Consider the following 20,182-nt stretch of genomic DNA (forward strand, 5'->3'; position numbering starts at 1 on the left):
CAGGGGAACAGAATTTTACTATGATGAATTTTGTTAGGCCCTATTAATACTATTTTGCCACCTGCAATTCGATACTCATCTGTAATTTTACAAATGTACGCCAGATGATTGCCTTCTTATGCACACTTCAGTTGGTGTATGTGTCTATAGTGGCAAGCTTTTGGTAAAAGCTAAGGGCCTTATTGGTTCACTGGGAAACTCTATGTCAGATTCCTTGAGTGTGATCTATTGATAATGAAATGTTAAGGACAAAGCAGGTAGGCCTTACTCATTGTGAAAAGCATGTGTTAAAGGCAAGAGGCTTTTATGGGTGGTTGTTAGTACACTACTAAAGCGTGGAGGCTAGTATTTTGTTATGTGGAATTTAACAGATTACCATAGTAGGCAAGGGTTTTGGTGTTGTTGACAAACCTGAATATGCCCTGGCGATCGACCATTTGCACTTTCTTAATATTCATTAGGTGCTTTTAGGAGGGATTTTATATTGTTTTCACAACTGTATTTTGTAAATGTTTGTAATGTCATTACATTATACACGATTGTTGCCTTGTGGTAAGGCTTATGACCAACTTAGTAGGTTTGATTTTGTTATGGTAAGAAACCAATTAAAAAGGTTACAGGCCTGATTGTTTACAATGAAAAGGTACGATAAAGGTAGTAGGCAAGGCATATTGATTGTGAAAAGCACATGTTAAAGTCAATAGGCATTTAAAGGTATAACGTTTTCACTCTGTATGAAAGCCAACAGATTGGTATTTTGTTACAAACAATCTCCCAAATCACCATACTAGGCAAGGATTTTGGTGCTGGTTACTCCCTCTGACAAACTGTGGGCATAGATTTGCACAGTCATAATCCTTGTTAGTCACTCTTAGAAGAAGGAATATGTTAACCTGTAATCATCTATTCGTAGAGCATAGTGCCGTAGATTCCTTTGCTTAGCATTATCCTGTCATCTAGTGTTGGGCTCAGATGATTACAAGTTGTTTTTCTTCGAAGAAGTCTTTGAGTCACAAGGTATAGTGACTACTCCTCAAGTGTGCAATGTGCATGTTGCCTGGCTCCTTTGTTTGATTGTGTTTTCCGCTATGAGGTTTGGAAGTCGATATCGCAGACCCGGGACCAAAGCTTAATTCCTCACCAATGCCTTTGTGGCATTCGTTTTTTCTCTCCAATCAAACACATCTCCCATCCGAATGACATCAGCTGGTGTTACTGGTCATTTCACAGCGCCACATGGCTCAGGCCCGGCCTTCCAAAACTTCTTCGCCTCAATTCTATAGCACAACGTCCACGAGGGATGCTTTGCCAAATGTAATTTTGTATACTATGTAATGTTATGACTATATGCCTTCTAGTTACCTTGTGAAGAAAGCTTAAGCTCAGTACAGTAGGAGGCCTCTGTTGATTATGGTGACAAGCCATTAATGACAACGCTAGAGGCCTGATTAGTTTAACTAGGAAAAAATATTTCCAGTGCAATAGATCTGATCTGTTTATTATAAAAAGTTATGCAAATTGCAGGTGGCCTGACAGTGACTGTAAAAAGCATATGCTAAAGTTAATAAGCATTTAAGGCTAAATTGCTATTTCTCTGTGTTAAAGCCTGCTGATAGGTGTTTTGTTACATGAAAGGTCACAGATTACCTTTTTGGGAAGGATTCTAGCTATATAGAGGGCCTTGGTTAAGCTCTCTGCGGCCACTGGTCTGTCAGTGTCATTAATACTCTGCTTCCATCCACGAAAGCGTACTGCATGGGTTAAAGCTTCAGTCCACATCAGTCACAGGCTCTCTTGCCCTGCAAATAATAGTATTTTTGATCACGCGTGCATCCACCTAAAAAAAAAGGCATGGCTTGGCAGTTCGGGCTGGACTGTTCCCATGAGGCACAGGGTCAGACTGATTGCATATGGCCATGTCTGAACTGGGGTGGCAGAGTGGGCTAAAGAACGGTGATGGATTAAACCCAAATCAATTGACTGGGGGTGAGTGCTTGTTTTGTCAACGCTCCGTCCATCATTTCCTTTGGTTTTTCTTTGTTCGCCATAAGTTGCAGGGTATCCTCTGGCCCCACATAGTAGTGCGAGGGGTGGTGCAGCCCTCCTTCCTCAAAGGCAGTTCATGCTTCGAAACGCGTCAGGCACAAAGAATTTTCAGAATGCACTTGCCGGTTTTTGAATATTAAAGGTCTTTGGAACCAGCTGTTGTAGAGTGTGTCCTTGCAGCAGAGCAATTTGTTGAATGAACTATACACGACGGCTTCGGTCGTGAAGGGCTGCACCACCCCTCGCACTACTGTGTGGGGCCAGAGGAGCTGGGAACTTCACAGCATCTTCAAGGTACAACAGCATTCTAGAAAAACAACGGGAGTGCTGCATGAAGCTCACTGAGGGTAGAACAATTTGCAACAATAATGGAAGCATTTTCGGGACTCACTGAGGGAAATAATAATTGGCGCACTGCGATGACCATAATGCACTATGCTATTTCAGGACAGCTACTTAAGCAAACATAACGTAGTGCGTCAACACGCCAGAAATCTACATGCACTGCCTTTGAGGAAGAAGCCTTGCTTCGAAACTCGTCAGGAACAAAGAATTTTAAGAATGCACTGGCCGGTTTTTGAATATTAAAGGTCTTGGGAACCAGCTGTTGTAGAGTGCGTCCTTGCAGCAGAGCAATTTCTTGTTAAGTTGTAATGGATTTTGAAATTGCTCGAATTTTCTAACCGGAGTCTAGGCATAAAATCACCTCACTCATCCTGCTGGAGACACAGACATCCTATTATGTCCCTAACACCGTGGAGAAAGGATAAATGGTGCTCAGGTGAGTGTGTTTGAAGACCCCCCTTCATGGCACTTCTCAAACTCAAATGGATGATGGCAGAAGTGGTGGAAAAATACCATATGAGACCACACTAAAACAGTATGTGAGAGGACACATTAATTTCACTAGTGAACAGCCATTGGTGGAAGGCAAGGCGTAACATAAGGGCAAATTGTGCCATGCTAACAATAGTGTAGGGCCGCTGCCAACTCTCGACTTGTGCCCTGATCTACTCTCCTACTTTCCTCGCTTCTTTTTTATCAATTCCTAAATGCCCCTACTTCACTATTAGCTGTTTAATTTCTCCACATCACTTTCTTTCTTCCATTTTACTCTTTTCCCATTATTTACCCTGTGCTTCTGATCAACTCTCTTTTATCATCCCCCAATCCACTACCCATCCTCCCCTTCTAAGTCAAGCATTAGCCAACATCTTTTATTCCTCAACTCCCCTTTTCGCTGTTCTTTCTCCATATGCCCCCCCCACGACCACCACTTCATTCTTCTTTCCCATTTCTTATCCAGGTTTCCCCCTCCTCCTTTACTGTCTTTCTCCCGGTTTCCTGGTGTTTTCGTCTCCTATGCCCGCTGACTTACCCATTTCCCATATGTACACTACCAACCTGACAGCGGTGAGGTAGTGTCACTTGGCCTGAAAGAGGAGTGTGGGTCAGATGGGAGTTTGCTCATCTCCTCTTGTCTCACCAGGACTTTCAGAAGGTTCTTCGTCCAATAAACCTGCACCCCTCTTTCTGAACACAAACAGAGATTTCCAAAGATAATCACTGGACCTGGAAGCAGAACAGCACTTAGTGGCCCAATCCTCTCTCTGGCTCCTCCCCCTCATTTTGCTTCTCCTGCCTCTCGGCAACATCTGAAGGGGAAGTGATGCTGTAAGGTGGTACTCACTCAGCTTGGAAGAGGTAGATGCGCCAGTCAGCCGTCTGCAGGCGGAAAACATTGGGCCGCTTGTTGTACTTGCTGGCTCTTTCGGCCAGGGCGTGGTGAATGCTGATAACCTCCTCTGAGCACTGGTAGTCCAGCCGGTACTCCTCCTGCGCACAAATGTGACAGTTGAGATCCAGAACAAGATGGAGGCCACGATACAAGGTTAATGCACCTCCCAGATTAACAGGAGACAGTGACATAGAAGAGAACAAGGAAGAGGTACACGTGCAAGGGAGAGAAAAGGCTGCCCACTTTGATTAAGAAAGTGCACTTTGCAACGGAGCAACATTCACGGTGCCCTGTTGTGGGGCGTTTAGCACAATACCATATAATTATTTCAATGTTCCATTTTGATGCTCTGGAAAGGAGATGTTATAACCTAGTTTGGAGGGGAGGGCTGGTAACTTAAGGCTAGCTCTTATTTTATTGTTTTGCATGGGTATGTCCTGGTGCTAAAGTCTTACTGATAAATGATCTGGAAGCGGGACAAAGAAAATGGGTTAACTTTGGAATGACAAAGCAAGGATTTATTTATTTTTAATCAAATAGGGCGCGTTCCCTTCAAAGCATTGTTCATTGAACCTAAAATGCTATTCTTATACCCATTAACACCCTTACCGGGCACTCACAAATGCTCTGCTTATCCCTCTGAAGGATACATCTTGTGTGCACAGCAATTTTCTAAGATGCCACATAAAGTTAACCTCTTTAATGTCCTATTGGTGTATATATAGATCACAAAAAGGTATGCCAAGTATGTCCTTATGATGTATACAAGTGGCAAGGGCACATGCAAGAAATTTTAAGGGTATTGCCCCACAAATGTTTGAGCAAGGTTTGTACAAACGTTTTTGTATTTGGCACAGAAATAAACAGACACCCCAAGAATCAAGAGTCAAAGTGGAGTAAAGAACTCCATTATTGAAAGGAAGAGGCATCCTGGAAGCCAAGCAATTTGGAGATGCAAGGGAGAATAGCCCCAGCTGTACTTAAACACAAATGTAGCCTCCCACGTACACAGGATGGGGGGAGCAGGCTGCCGTCTCCCAAAGTGGTATGAGCAGAATATATGCTAAACTTAAGTATTGTATTGGTTCTACTAACAATCCTGATTTTTTACTTCTATGTATATTATTACTTTGTACTTTTGTAGCTTCTTTCAGATGGTTATGCATTACAGTCTTTCTTATGTGCCCTGCTTCCCCTTTCCTCTTATGTTTATTGGATTCTAGAATATTGTATTACCTATTGTATTTCATAGCCATTGATGAAATTACTTATTGTATGATTTTAAATTTCTAGGTATTTTTGATTTATACTACTGTTTTTGTATTGTCTTTGTTTATGTATCTATGCAAAAACTAATAAAATATTTTGAACATAAAAAAAAAAAGAATATATGCTAAACATAATGTAGCTGCCTAGGCCCTCTGCCCGTCGGGGGAAAAAGCCTTTCAGAGACATTCATCAGGAGATTAGAGCCAGGACACAAACTCGGACCTCTTTTGTTTCAAATGGTAGCTTGCTTACTCTGCAGATCAGTCAGGGTGTGCCACGAGCAGAAAGCGACATGCCTCGAGGTCTGAATCAAGAGCAGAGTGATTTCAGGTTTGCTACTATTGGCCCTTCTAACTGGAGGCACTCAGACTTTAGGAGAAATCCAAACACTGTCTCTTTTTAAGGCCTGATTCTAATATCTAAGAGCACCTTTCAGTCACATATGTATATCAAAAATCTGAAACGCACTATATTGTTCGGTGAGGCCAATTCTTACTGAAAAGAGGTTATTTTTATTCACCCTACAGAAGCAGTTCTTAATCTGTGGTCCGCAACTGTTTAGAAATGTAAATTAGAAAATGAATACGCTATATATAAATAAAAAGAAAAATTTAGCATTTTAAAATGTAGGTAAATGGGAAGGAATCTAAACTTGGGGCAAAAAACCTAATTGCCATCCTTAGCTTGATTCCTAGGAGCAGCACAAGCACGGAAAACTGAAGCTAGCATGGTCGACTGATGGCCTCAAGTTAAGCACAGGTATGTGCCGACAAAAGAGCACAGACATTAGGAGCAAAAAAGACAAAGTCATATAGTAGAGTCTTAGAAATAAAACCAAATTTTCAAAAACTCGAACTTTCCCTTTGAATTTACGTGATTGGTGTGTTTGTATATTTTTTTGTTGGTGAATTAAATACAACTGTTTAATGTATACTTGTTTCTGTATTTTTTTGTATTGTTTGTAAGTTTAAGTAGTAGAAATCTCTGACAATGGAGTCGTCAGCTTCAAGTACTATTTTCTAATAGATAAAGCCTAATTTATCTAATTGACTACTTTCTAATTAATAAAATCTAAAGAAGAGTTAATATGCAAACAAAAATGCATTTGAAAGAATGGAAAATCAGCACATTAAGTCACCATAACATTACCAACAGCTAACAGATCCACTGGAGCATCTGCACTCTGATCACCCACGTACGGGGGGCATTTACATAGATCTGTTAGATAGGGTTTAGGTTCAAGGGTGGGGGAAGACTGAACACAAGGATCTGATGGAAGCTCTAGCCTTACCTGACAAGTCTTTCAACCATGTATCAATCACACAAAGCACTCTGGGAGAAATCACAGCCTGGTTGCAGAGGACTGTGCCTGCCTGACTATCAACAAGTAACACCCTGTTTCCCTACTAAGAGCAACAAAGATGGCAAGGGGCTTTCACAGCTTGTTCATCCCCATTGAATGTGAAGTTCGAAAAGGAATACACCTTGCTACTGTCGATGGCTCGGGTGACTCTGTACAACTATAAGGGCTCAGACTCTTAGCCCCAAACCATTTTCCCATGTCTTACATGTAACCAGATTCCCCTTCCTCGCCTCTCATCTCCCACACCCGCATCCACTCTCTCGCTGTGCTTCGTTTGGCACAGATGTTTGTTTTAACAGAATTTATATTTAATTATTAATGGGTCTGCTCTTTTATTGTCAAGCAATCAATGTGTCAGTTGGTTTCAAGGATCGTAGAAAACGAAAACTTATCAAATACACGAGGCAACAATTCAAGGACTTCCATAGATTGAAGGGTCACTTGCAGCTCTGGAGCAACAGCCCTGTTCTTAAAAGGGCTGTTGAACATTAGTTCTCCACTGAGCAACTGCCTGGATTCTTTCTCCATTCTCTTGACCTAAGCTGTGTCTTTTACAAATCCTTGCTCTTTCTTCCATTTTCTCCACAGAAGAAACTAGGACTTGATTACCTACTTGTCGTAGTAGTTTTGCGGTCAGAAGAATATTTTTGATTAACATGCTGAGCATTAATCCGTTATCTAGTGGTCGGGTCCGGAATTGTCTTTTCTCCTTTTTTTCCCTTCCCTGGCCAGCATCAACCATCATTTGGCATCATGTCCTCCAACCCTGTGATGTCAAATTCAAATTCAAATCAACTTTATTCGGTTTTCTGGACGAAAGCCATAAAAGTACTTATGTACACAGTAAAAAACCATTAAAAGAACGTTAAAAATTCATGATATGTTTAAAAATTAATCTTTCCATTACTAGACAATACATTTGTTAAAGTCCGTATTTAAGGCAGTTACTATGTTTCTCATAAGTTCGTGCGGTGTTTAAGACACATTCTGAGATAATGTGCCACAGATTTTGACACCAAGGTGTTTTCTAGAAACTGCAATGCCAAGTATGCTGGGCGGCATCTTCTGACCTTCATTACTTTTAGGATGGGTAAAATCCATCTTTTACGGAATGACGTGTAGAAGGTACAAAAGAAAAGGACATGGATTGTGGACTGAGGAGAAATAAGGTCACAAGGGCACGCTGTGGTATTATACGTCCAATTGTTCTGTGTGGGGAATGAAACCATGATGTGGAAAAGATTAAACCTGAAACGGGTGAGAAGTAGTTTTTCAAATTGGGTCAGGTCTTGGTGCAGATATTGTTGCATAGATGGAGCTGTTTGTATCATAAGGCAATGTTGTACTGATGGTTTGCCTATTTCTGCCATCATCCGTAATTCAGTTAAATGAGACAGGCATGTCTTTTTTAGTTCTTTTTTCGCTATGTCAGTTATTGACTGCGGGTCATCAAAGAACCTCGAAAGACCAATATCTGCAAAAAAAGATTTTACATAACTTAACCATTTTATCTTTTCCATATGCTCTAGGTTCATACAGTCCTCTATAATTGCTCTTGTGAGTTGGCACTCATCCGTAGCCCATATTCTACGCCATAACATTATGGGTTGGATCTTGATAAGATCTGAGATGTGGTCCATACCAAGTTCTAGGTGGCATCCGTAAGTTGTTGTACTCTTTGGGACAGCTAATAGGAATTTGAGGAAAGAATTTTCAATTGTCTGAATTTGTTCTACGTTAGCTATTCCCCAAATTCCTGCTCCGAAGATGGCCGTGCTGATGCATTTGGCATTATAGATCTTTATCATCTCTACCAGGGGTTTTTTCCCGAGGCGGAGAGAGAAAGCTTTTAGGGCGCCGACTGTTCTTATAAGCGATAGCTTGCGGGAGATGATTGCTTCTTTCCATTTGAACTCCTCGTCGATGGTGATGCCGAGATATGTATAGGTTTTAGTTCTTTCAAGGGGCAAATTGTCCACAAAGATTGTTTTAGCCTTTTTTCCCTTGATGCCAGCGTGCATCACAAAGGTTTTTTTAATGTTGACTTTTAAGTTCAAGTTTGTCATAAAAGTACAGTAGTTATTCAAAGCTCGCTGTAGTTGAAGCGGAGTTCGGGCAAGAATCACCGCATCGTCGGCGTATAGCAATGCTGGAATTGGTCGCCTACCTGCTGCTGGAAAATCTTTTACTCCCTGTAGCATTGCTGCCTCTAGTCCATTGGTATAAAGTGTGAATAAGAAGGGGGCCAGCACGCATCCCTGCCTGACCCCCTTCTGTATTGAAAAGCTTTCTGTGAGTTGGCCTTCCAGACCATATCTTACCTTTCCCGTGGCCCCTGAGTATAGTTCTCTTAAAAAATCCACTATTGCAGTCTCGATCCCCATTTCTAACATTATTAGCCAGAGTTTAGAGTGCTCTACACAGTCGAACGCTGCCGTAAGGTCAACGTAGACCATGTGTAGACTAGCTTTTTTTACTGTTGTATATTTTGCGGCCAGTAGGGTTAAATTCAGAACTTGGTCCACGGTACTTAGGCCCGTCCTGAACCCGTATTGGAGGTCCGAAAGTACCCCGTGTTCTTTGGACCACTCCTGGAGTCGATCAAGAAGTATCCTCCCTGCCATCTTTCCCACTGAGTCCAGAAGCGAAATGGGTCGATAGCAGGAGGGACTATCTCTATTGCCTTTCTTGAAAATAGGCACCAGGATTGATGTTGACCAGGAGTTAGGAAGATTAATTTCCTTGGCTGCGTTCAGTACTTTGGTTAAGAGCGGGGACCAGAGATCAGGAAGAGATTTATAAAGGTCCATGGGGACGGAGTCGGGACCTGGCGCTTTCCCATTTTTTGCTGTTGTAATGGCTTTCCTTGTCTCATTGATGGTAAAATGTATTTCTAGTGGATATATCACCAATGGAAGAACAGGTTGGGGGGCTGATTCTCCAGATTTTGCCTCTCCGAAAACCCCTGAAAAATGCTGCACCCAGTCCTCCGCCTTTATAGCAACATCTACGGAGGGACCCTCGCTATTCCCGGTTAAGAAAGGTGTCTTGACTATTCTCCAGAAGGCTAGGTTGTCTTTTTGTATACTGCTGTCTATAAGCTGGGTCCAGAGGTTGCGTTGTATCTCTTTTTTCCTTTGTTTAATCTCTTGCGTATAAGATTTCCTTAATTGCACTATCTCTTCTCTGTTACGATCTTTCTTTGCCAGAGCTTTCTTTAAGTTCGAGTAAGCTTTTGTACATCGGGTGTTAAACCATCCTTTTCTTAGTGTGTGATTTTGTTTTCTTGGTTTGGTTAATTCGTTTCCTATGATTTTCACTATTTTGCTATACTCGTTTAGAATTTCTGCTGCATTGGCAAAAGGGTTTAAGCAGTTATCGATGTGGGTCCTGCATTTATCAATTATTCTTTTGCTGGTCCTTTCTTGGTCTAGGATACCCCATTTTAAGGTGAAGCCGTTCAGTCTGTTTAGTGTGAGTGTGTCTTGATGCAGTAATGCCAAATGGTCCGTTGTTTGATTCTTGTTATGAGCAGGCTCGAGGTAGGTAAGTTTAAGTGGGTAGTGGTCACTTAATACGTTATTGTTCACTTCGAAGTGCTTTATGCATTTTGCGTTAACGGTAGAAATTAAAATGTAGTCAATTAATGTTTGTGCACCTCTTCCGTGAAAAGTTGATGTAAATTGGGTTGTTGGAGTCATTATCATATTCGCAAACCCTAAGTTTAACTCAAACATGACAGCTTGCGTGTTAATTCCTTTCTCCGTATGAACAAAATGGGTTAGAGGGTTGTCCTGTTCGTCCGTGATCCCGCATGTGAGTGCGTTGCTTTGGCTGCATATATGTAAGTTGAAATCTCCGCCCCAAATTATTGTGTTTGGCTTTAGCATATTTGATTTTTTGCATGTTTATTACTTCGCTGATGTCGCGTAGTGCTTTAAGTAAATCCATCTGGCTCATATTATTGTAAAAATGTATTATGGTGTAGATGATGAGATTGGATACCTTAATATTGATCACTTGATAATTCTGATGGAGTGCTATGGTCGTTGTTTCCTGAGAGGACCAAAGATTCGAGATGTATGTTATTAGTCCCCCTTTGCTTCTCCCTGAGTATGATTTTGTTGCTTGGGAGAAGTACGTTGTGTAACCTACCAAATGTACTGGGTCATTCAGCCATGTCTCCTGAAGACAGATTAGATCGTTTGTGTGTTCCAGGTCCAGGAATGCTTTCTCCTGGTACTTGTTTACAAGACCCGCCACGTTCCAGAATAACAGGTTCCTTTCGATATTTGTTATATTGATAACAGGTCGGGTCGGCAGGGGGGGGGGGGGGGGGGGGGGTACTTCATTTATCATTAATTTTGATTGATCTATAATCAAGGCTGCTTCCAACTGTCGATTGTTTAGAGGAGATTGTGGGATTTCCTGTAGATCTGAGGTGAATTTGGAGTTGTGAAGCCCGGATTTAGTCTGACTTTCTCTATTTTGGATTGCAGGTTTCAGAGTGACGTCTTGTATTCTTAATTGTAGTAGACTTTGAGTCTTTCCAGGTGGCTTTGATTTAGGAGTACTGGCTGGTGCAAGTAGCTGTACGGTAGTTTTAGGCAGATGACTTGGAAAATGAGACTGTGATGGTGGTCAGTCGACCATGTCTAGACAGCTGTAATGGTTAAAGGTCGGAATTCCAGTCCAGGGTTCGTTGTACAGTTGTTGGTACGGTCTCTTAGCAAAGTTATTCCAATTACCTTGTTCTCTGTGTTCGTATCCCCAATCCTCTTGGGGGTGGTACCTTTGAATGAAGCCCTGTCCCCTGTTACCCTGACCCCTGTTACCCTGATGCCAGTTTCTTGGTCCGTGCTCGGGTTGACTCCAGGACCAGTTTGTTGGCCAGCTAGGGTCCTCGAAGTGGTGATTTTGTCGAGGATAAAAAAAGGATAAACGTTTAACGTTTATTCCTTCGTTGTTTTCTGGAGTGTCCCAAGAACAGATATAGTCGACTGCTTGTGGGTTTTCGAAATTGACTATTATGCAGTCTCCAGGAATTGTTTTTGGCTGGTGGCCTATCCAGGAGACCCTTCTTACCGTGTTAATTCTGGTGACATTGTTAGGGTGGTTGGGCCTGTTGATATTTAACCAATATCGCGCTTTGTTTAGCAGAGACCAGGTGGGTTCATCTGTGTCTCTACTTAGTTCAGGCACGCCCATTAATATGGCTACAAATGGAGTTGCTTCCGGGGGAAGGTTGACAACTTTTGGCCATCTTTTATTGGGTCGTGCAGGATTACTGGTATGGCTCTGTGATTGTTCAGGTCTGGGAGTATTTGATGGAGGTGGAATGGAAGGAGTTATGACCTGGTTGGCTTTAGTAGAGGTAGGGTTTTTCGTTGGTTGGTTTTGAGAACCTGAAGTGGTTTTGATATTGTTTTGATCGGGCTTTGTTTTCTCAGGGTTATTCTGATTTGTTGATTTATTTTCTGATTCTCTTGTGTTTTTCGTTGAAATATTTTTAGTGTTGATGGTTGTCGATTTCTTCACTGGTTGTTTCAATGAGTTAGTCGCGTTAGTTTTTCCAGTGTTGGTGGGAATGCCTAGAGAAACAGAAAGGTCGTTTTTCCTTGGGTTGACAGTTGTTTTGGCAGAGGCGATTAATATGGCCATTTGTTTTTCTATTATTTCTAGGCTTTTTTGTAACGGTTGTAGTTGATGCTTTACTATTTCCGAGATTTCATTTAACAAAGGTATGTCTACCTTGGGGTGACTTATGCTTTTAGCTATGTGAGGAACCAACCTATCTTGTCGGTTCTGTTTCGTGCTAGGTCTATTTGCATGGTCTTCAACTATGAGCACATCGGAAATAATGTCATTAGAGGATTCTACAGTAACTATGTTCTGTTGAACTTGATGGCTAGGGAGTAAATCAGACACTGAGTTTGAAACAGTTACATGTGTTGAACTATCAGGTCGTGATTCTGTGTGGATCTGTTTTTTAGGAATAGCTCCTTCCCTTATGCCTCTGGATTCTGACGGTGTTAAGTCATTGTTTGTTGGTTGTAAACTTACAAAAATGTCCGGAGTCTGTTCAAGATCCTGGGAGGAAAGTGAGTTAGACAGTTGCGTATTTACTGATAAGTCGACCGTGTTTGGTAAAGCGTGTATTTCCGCATTTGTTGCCACGGTCGACTTGTTTGGAGGTGCGGCATTTGGAGTTTGGGCCTGTGCCAACATACCCATGGATGAACGCCGTGCTTGGTCTAACTCATATGAGACGCGGCGATCGATCATCAATACTGTTTGATCAATGGTTTCGTTTACTTTATGAAGAAATTGTTCAATGGGGCCAACAGTGGTGGTCATGTTTTGTTTTGAGGTTTTACTTCTTGAGCCTCTTGTAGACATTGTGTAGTGATTACCTAATTAATGTGAGGGATATAAGTCTTCGTAACAGACTATTATTAAACTTTTTACCTTGACTTGGGAGTTAGGGACCTCCGCCCGGCCCGGTCTGTGACGGGCTAGGACGGGCCCACCCTTGGCCCAGGATTCGCCCAGCGTCCCGCTCGCGTCCCGCGAGAGGGAACGGTGACGCCTTTTATGCGCCTCCTGGCGCGTCGTGAAGGGGGTGTGTCTGGAGACCTCGAGGGCTGCCGTGAGTTGTAGGCAGCCCCTCGCCTCGCTCCACTCGGCGGCCCCGCTGTCAGATGGAAGCAGACAGCAGGACGGCGGGAGGGAGGCGGTGGGGGGTCTCAACAGCACAGGGACCCGGTGAAGTGGCAGAATCTTCCTCTCTCGTAGCGTTGCGCAGGTCAGAGTCACTGCGGGGCAAGTGTGGCGAAACAGCGTGACTCTACCTCCTGTAACGGGGATGCCCTTTATGCGCCTCCTGGCGCGTCGTGAAGGGGGTGTGTCTGGAGACCTCGAGGGCTGCCGGGAGTTGTAGGCAGCCCCTCGCCTCGCTCCACTCGGCGGCCCCGCTGTCAGATGGAAGCAGACAGCAGGACGGCGGGAGGGAGGCGGTGGGGGGTCTCAACAGCACAGGGACCCGGTGAAGTGGCAGAATCTTCCTCTCTCGTAGCGTTGCGCAGGTCAGAGTCACTGCGGGGCAAGTGTGGCGAAACAGCGTGACACTACCTCCTGTAACAGGGACGCCCTTTATGCGCCTCCTGGCGCGTCGTGAAGGGGGTGTGTCTGGAGACCTCGAGGGCTGCCGGGAGTTGTAGGCAGCCCCTCGCCTCGCTCCACTCGGCGGCCCCGCTGTCAGATGGAAGCAGACAGCAGGACGGCGGGAGGGAGGCGGTGGGGGGTCTCAACAGCACAGGGACCCGGTGAAGTGGCAGAATCTTCCTCTCTCGTAGCGTTGCGCAGGTCAGAGTCACTGCGGGGCAAGTGTGGCGAAACAGCGTGACACCCTGTGATGTCATATGTATGTCCTGGCAGACCCTAAGGGTGGTCACCATCTTTATATTGTTTTGCCCCAATGGCGACTTTGATCTATACCTGGGCTTCCTGTTTACCTTGTATCTTGCTCCTCAGTGCTTTGCGTATACAAAAATATGTAATTTCTCGGGGGTGGGAGAGTTGGACGTGAATCCCAGAAAGTGTTCAAGAATCAAAACTACTCTTACAGGTAAGTAAGTGTTTTGTTTTGAAGTGTGAATCTTTTCTGGATTCACTTCCTTTATGTTGAATTTGAAGGGGTACTCCTCTCCCTTGGAAGGCTGGGTGAAAAGAGTTTGTGATAGCTAACATGCATTTATCACTTTTTTGTCCCTAACGGTGCTTCTATATTTTCTTGAATGTGCATAATAGTGTTTTGTGAAGGTATGTATGGATGGTCAAGTAGCTTCCATACTTAGGCCTGCAATGAAATCTTTACTAAGAATGTAAGTGTTGCCCTCTTTTTCCTTGTAGAGTCAGCTTTTGATTTCTCTTCTAGTTCTACTCCTACTTTTTATAGCATGCTTGGATTTTCTGTACTATCCATGGTGCAATGGTACCCTTGGTTATGGGTGAGCCTATGTTCGCTGGTAAATGAAGTACTGGCTCTCTTTCCTGATTTGTTGTGTTTCTTGCAGGTAATGCGTGGATGCCCTCCTCATGTCAAGAGTATGCAGGACCGGTTTTGCCTATGTCTGGTTGATGGAAAATCCTAGGTCTCTGAATAGCCTGATTAACATGGAAATGTGAAATTACATTAAGGAGAAACTGTGAGTTCATTCTCATGACCACCATGTCTCTGTATCCGTAGATAGAGTTCTTGTTTTGTGCATGCTCGTAGTAAACAATTGTAGTAAGGTGATAAATATCAAGATGGCTGTTTTGAGTTTCAGGTGTTTGAGTCCTGCCTTCTGATGGTATTTGAACGGCAATTACATGAGTGAGCACCAAGTTAGATTCCACATGAGTGTGGATGCTGACTTTGGTGGCGCTATCCTCTTAGCTAATTCTAGGCCTCTTGATGACTGGAGTATAAGAGGTGGGAGAGTCACTGAAAGCTCAAGCCATGCTCAAGACTGAAGCCTGGCTTTGGCTCAATTTGAAGTCCAGTTGGAACATCAGCCAATAACGAGCTGAGCTTCCATGAGGCTCCTGCCTGCCTCCCTCTAACCAGGATGTGATATTACAGTCCGAGCTGCCAAATGTAGGACTGGAAAATCAGGTTTACGTCTCTGCGTCGGCTCCACATATTGTGATTCTGGGCACATCACGTAATCTCCCCATACCTATAAACAATGTGTGTGACCTGGTGTAATGTAACTGGTGCTCCTGTAAAACGCTCAACTTTTAAGTCAATATTGTACTATATATAAAAACAGAAAAAAACACTTTCAAATATGTGCGTTCAGACTACCAGTTGTGCAAAACCATCACTTTTAATAAGTACTTCTCAGTCGGGTGCTATAATGTGTACTATTAATGTCAAAGCTTCCACATGTTAAATATATCCAGTTTTTGCAATGTTGATGAGACTTTATCATATTTTATGTGATGTTTATTTTTTGATTTACATAGCAAATATTTTCAGGGCTTGACTCGTGCATGGGCTCCAAGGTCTGAGCCAGACCCTTGGCTTGGCTCTGCACACCCTGTTAATTTGCTGGCTCGCTCACATCTATGGAGTATTGAAGAAGTTTTTTCCTGTGTGTCTACTAGTATACGCCTCTACGGCTGATAGGGGGACCTTCAGTGAAATTTCACTGGGATTTGTATCTAGCAAGTGTGTTAGGTGTCTAATCAACACTGTGTCCTTTGTTCAATTTTTTATGAGCCCCTCCTTGCAGCATCAGCGTACAAACCCGTTTCACTTTGCAATATAGCATTTATGTAGCATTGACGTTTTAGCTTTTGTTAGGACCTTCATGTTGCTCTTAGGGAGTGCTAGGTGTCTGAACGTCAAGACCTAATTTCCTGTATTGTTAATAAGTGGTGGGCAGTTGTCAGTCTCATTACCCTGCTCTGATCTATCTTCACCAGGTCCGAAAACCATATTTGTCTTGGCCATTGTGGAGCTATAAGATCAGTGTCATGGGTGACTGTACTTAGTTTATTATAGAGGAATCAATGGTATTTGGGAAAAATATGCATGTAAATTTCCCTGAGACAGGCGGTGTGGGTATCTGAATGTGATTTCGTGTTTTCTTGAGCTGCAAATGGGCCTGTTCTGGCAAGTCCCATTCATGGAAAACAGTTTCTACAGTCCGTTTTAGCTTGCAGCCATGTCAGGCATTTGTTTGCCTGCCTAGCTTCCCTACCTCTACATTTTGTACGCTTGGCAGGTGTATGGCCGTTAGGGTTATGTGTCTTCAGGTAGCCCAATTCCCAATGGCCTGGGCTAACCTGGGCAGCATAAGTGACCTTCTTACTCCTTCAAGAGATAAAACTTAGTGGTTGTGTTATCAGACTGTATTTATACTGTTTTCCCATTGACCTGTGCATGAAAGGCTTTCAGTGCCAGGAAACTATAATTTGTATCACATTTAAGTGTATTACTGCCCCCTTGATTTGCATAGACCCATGAAGTTCAGGTTTCTCAAGTGTGCTCTCCAACCGGTGAGGGACGTATCTGTAGTAACAGTTACAGAGGAAGATGGTTCACTGAAAGGCCTGCGTATTGTGTTGTTCTCAAATTATTCCACCATTGTATTTCTTTCTGTATCGTCCCTTTAACAAAAACTAGATCATTCCAACTTATTGTTGTTTGTGATCATTGATGTTGGAGTCACTCTTGGATTGGCCTCATGTTGAGCCGGACATGTGAAATTAATGGGATGCGTGAGCCTATTATGCCCAACAGTTTCACTGCAATTCTCACCCATCGAGATTGTCCCCTCTGGTATAGGCGAGTTTGTTCAGTCAGTGCAAGGATTAACTATTAAGCATGCTTTGGCCTCCGAGGAATTTAGTCTTGCTCCCAGGAATGTTTTTCTTTTTCAGTTATCTATGCTGTTGCACTGCCTTTTTTTATTTGCTGAAGAGTGTTGTATACTGCTGAGCCAAACAGATGTTCCGCTGTGAAGGGTGTGTTTGTAACTGACAACTGCACTTCCTGGTTTAACCCTGACACCCGAATCCCAGCATGCCCTCTGAGGGAGGCGCCTGTACACACCTATCTGTTTGCTCTATCAGCTGCATCCAATGCCTGTCAAACAGATGTTGGCTATGGGTTTCCCCTCCTGAATTACCGTTTATGCCCACTTTTTGTACCGGTCAAGGAGGTGCTGCATTAGCTCATTTATATCCACCCACTGCCAATGACCATATTGATTAAGAAGTGAGTTAGTTTGCTATCTTCATATGGGTGGCGGCTGCCTTTAACCCCATCATATCCACCCTCTTGCTCTCCTTATCCAATGCAGATCCAGATGAGGTTGGGGCTTCAGTTTGCTTCCTTGCTGTGGCTATGATGAAGGAATCTGCCACTGCATTGCTCTTGCTATATGCTGGGTCTTGGGAGGAAGGCTTGTATGTGTTTCCACTCTTGGAATAACTGCCTTGCAGGAGCCTGGCTCTCTAAATGCTTCCTTCCACTGGTCCAGGATACTTGGGAGATATTGGCCCTTCTTCTGTGAGCACACAATGGTCTGCATCAGGAAGCTTGACTCTGGTCTGCTCCTTTTTCGAGGTGTAACCAGTGGTTGTCAGCTGCTCTCTTGATGAACAAGCTGTACATCACAACATCATCAGGAGGTTAGGGCCTAGATGGAAAGGAGTGGACAACCTCTTCCGAAGAACCGCATCCTGGTCTTGCGAGTCCTCTTCTGTGGTCTTGAGGCTTTGGATAGGTCCATGCTCATACTGTTCCTCTCCGTCATAAAAAGGTTCTTGCTTTTCTCCTTGTGGCCCAGGTGAAGTTGTGGTTAGAGGTGCACTTGCTTCTCTTTTTACCATTGGTTTTCTACAGGCCTTGTTGGGGTCCGAAATCTCTTCAGGAATTAGTCGCAATCACTCTTCTGTTGGATGATTACAGCCACATCAGCTGTGAACCAGCCTTGTTTTCCTTTTCCTCTTGACCTAGAGTGCCTTTCTTTTAAATTGAGGGACAGTGGCATTTTCCTCTTCAGAGTCGGGGCTTCCTGTTTGGACTCCTTTTACCTTACCCGATCTCGATTGCTTTTCAGCATCGAAAAAGTGTCGGACGGCTTGCCTCAAGCAGTGTCCTTGTGTTGTTACTGGTGGGGCATTTTTAGCTTGAGCCACCCGTTGCTCATTAAAGGTTTCAATGTTGTGGAGGTTTTCAGGCTTTTCGAGTCCGAAGTCTTCCCCTTTGTCCCACTGTGATGTTACCAGTGCAGGCCTTTTACATGCCCTTTTCCTCTGGACATTCTGCAGCAGTTTTTCTTTATCAAGGCTGTCTCCTCGATATCAGACCCTTCCGCTTGTGCCACCTTGGTTTCTTCAGGGTTTTCTTCACCATCGTTCAACAGACCAAGGTCTCTGAGGGAGGCTTGCTTCTGCTGTGCCTGCCTCATTGCATACTGCTGTTACCTCTCTTTTTCTCTGAACTTGTTTGTCTTAAGTTGAAACTCTGTACTAGCCTCACACACTTCAGCAAGCAGAGATTGCAGACTTGGTGACTGTCTTTTCGAGTGAACTTGTGGTGGCACTCGAGGTAGAACTTTAAGGGGGTGCTCTTCAACTTCCTCAATGGTTTCAACACCATGGTGGTACGTTCTCTGTCCACACGGTCAGATCTCCCACGAGGCCAACCTTTTTTTTGGGGGTGTTCTTCGCTGCTTTTGTCAATGGTGTGTCTCTACCTGTTTTCGATTAGTAACACGTTCAGTCTTTACCTCCCTTTGATTCTGCTTTGTTGGTCATGGAGCTCCGGCCTCTGCTTCCTACCCCAATAACAGCAAAAATAGAGGCTATAGATCGCAACCGTGCTCTAAGGCTTTCAGGGTGTACATCTGTCGTCACAGAGGAATGGACATGACCCCAAAGGATGGCGACACCCAGAAAAGGGGGGAAAGAAGGGACCAGAAAGAAGACAATTCCAGACCAAACCATTACATGACATAATTGTGCACAGTATGTGAATCTAGAAAAGATTCATGCTGCAAAACCAAAGCAGCAGGACTTGGTCTGGGCATCTCAACTTATCAATGACATTGCTACTGAATAACTTCCACATCTTTGGAATTTTATGACCTCTTTTCCTAAAACGTTAATTTAAGAGCTGCTGGTAATGTCTACAGACATGGAAGAGTAGATACCCTGATTCTGAGCAGAGCCAGAAGGAGCAGCACAGGTGGTAATGGACAACTCAATAGCAGAGTAAGGCAATGCAAGTACTTACCTTCAGGAGGCACAGTGTGGTTCCCTTCAAGATCGTATAGAAGTCCTTCCAACTCCGCTTCCCCCACGGTGCTGAAAAAAAGAAACTAGAAGTAAGGCACAGGAAAGTTGTATCTTGGCTGATACGGAATTTTGAATCTCACCCAAACCTTGTGTACTCTGGCTGGGTCCAGCCGCCGTCTAGGGGGAGACTGGAGCTCACTCTGAGATCATTCAGTCAATGGTCATGTTCTGAAGGGATTATGTTCATTCAACTGATTTATGACATTGTAAGGATGACTCAAAGTTCTGAGAGTTAGATGGTAAAGAAGGAAAAGAGTGATAGCCGGCAAAGAGAATGGAGGAGACAAGGCGGAAAGCCGGAGGTAGATGCCTTTTTTGCGGAGGTGTGGTTTTCAACAATGGATGAAGCAAAAGTGTGTTATGATGAGTAGGGCTTAGGTAAGAGGAGTAGACAGATCTTGATCTCTCCTGCAGAGATCGAGTAGAGGGGCTGAAAGGGGAGCTTAGACTTAGTAGCAGTCTGGAGGTCGTGCCAGGGTTTGCAACCTACGTTTCGGAGTGTGATTATCCCTTTAAAGCAGTCAGCATGGCCGGCATTAACCGGAGTGATCTTTCTGCAGTGGCACTACTCCCCTCCCCTACATTGTTAGTTAGCAAAAGTGGTGCACAGTTTACAGGAAAGGGTTACGTACTCCGCTTGCCGTCAATGTCAGCGTGCATCTTGCGGGACAGGACCCCTTGCTTGTAAGTCTCTGCCTTGGGGTCCGGCAGCGGCACATCATGGAATGGGTTGCTCCTCCTTCTGCTGAAGGAGTAGGATGGCTCCAGCCTGGGAACTAGAGCACTCCTCGCCTCCTCCTCATCCCTGGTGAAACAACAAATATCTTTAGTCACTAAGCACTCATTGATTACAGCTTTGCAGAGGTGACAAAATCACACATTTCACTGCAGATTTCACAAGCCACTCA

General features: G+C 43.8%; 1 protein-coding gene across 1 annotated transcript in view; it reads right to left on the reverse strand.

Annotated features, from left to right (window-relative positions):
• LOC147679829 (uncharacterized) overlaps window positions 1-20,182 on the reverse strand; it is a 342,930-nt gene that overhangs the window by 62,861 nt on the left and 259,887 nt on the right. The window contains exons 11-13 of the mRNA XM_086943387.1: window positions 19,907-20,079; window positions 19,213-19,283; window positions 3,737-3,882 (exon numbers count right to left, since the gene is read on the reverse strand). Of these exons, the coding sequence (XP_086799513.1) occupies window positions 3,737-3,882; window positions 19,213-19,283; window positions 19,907-20,079 (390 nt within the window). The remainder of the gene's footprint in view (window positions 1-3,736; window positions 3,883-19,212; window positions 19,284-19,906; window positions 20,080-20,182) is intronic.

Source organism: Lissotriton vulgaris, chromosome 11, assembly GCF_964263255.1.
Source record: "Lissotriton vulgaris chromosome 11, aLisVul1.2, whole genome shotgun sequence".
NCBI lineage: Eukaryota > Metazoa > Chordata > Amphibia > Caudata > Salamandridae > Lissotriton > Lissotriton vulgaris.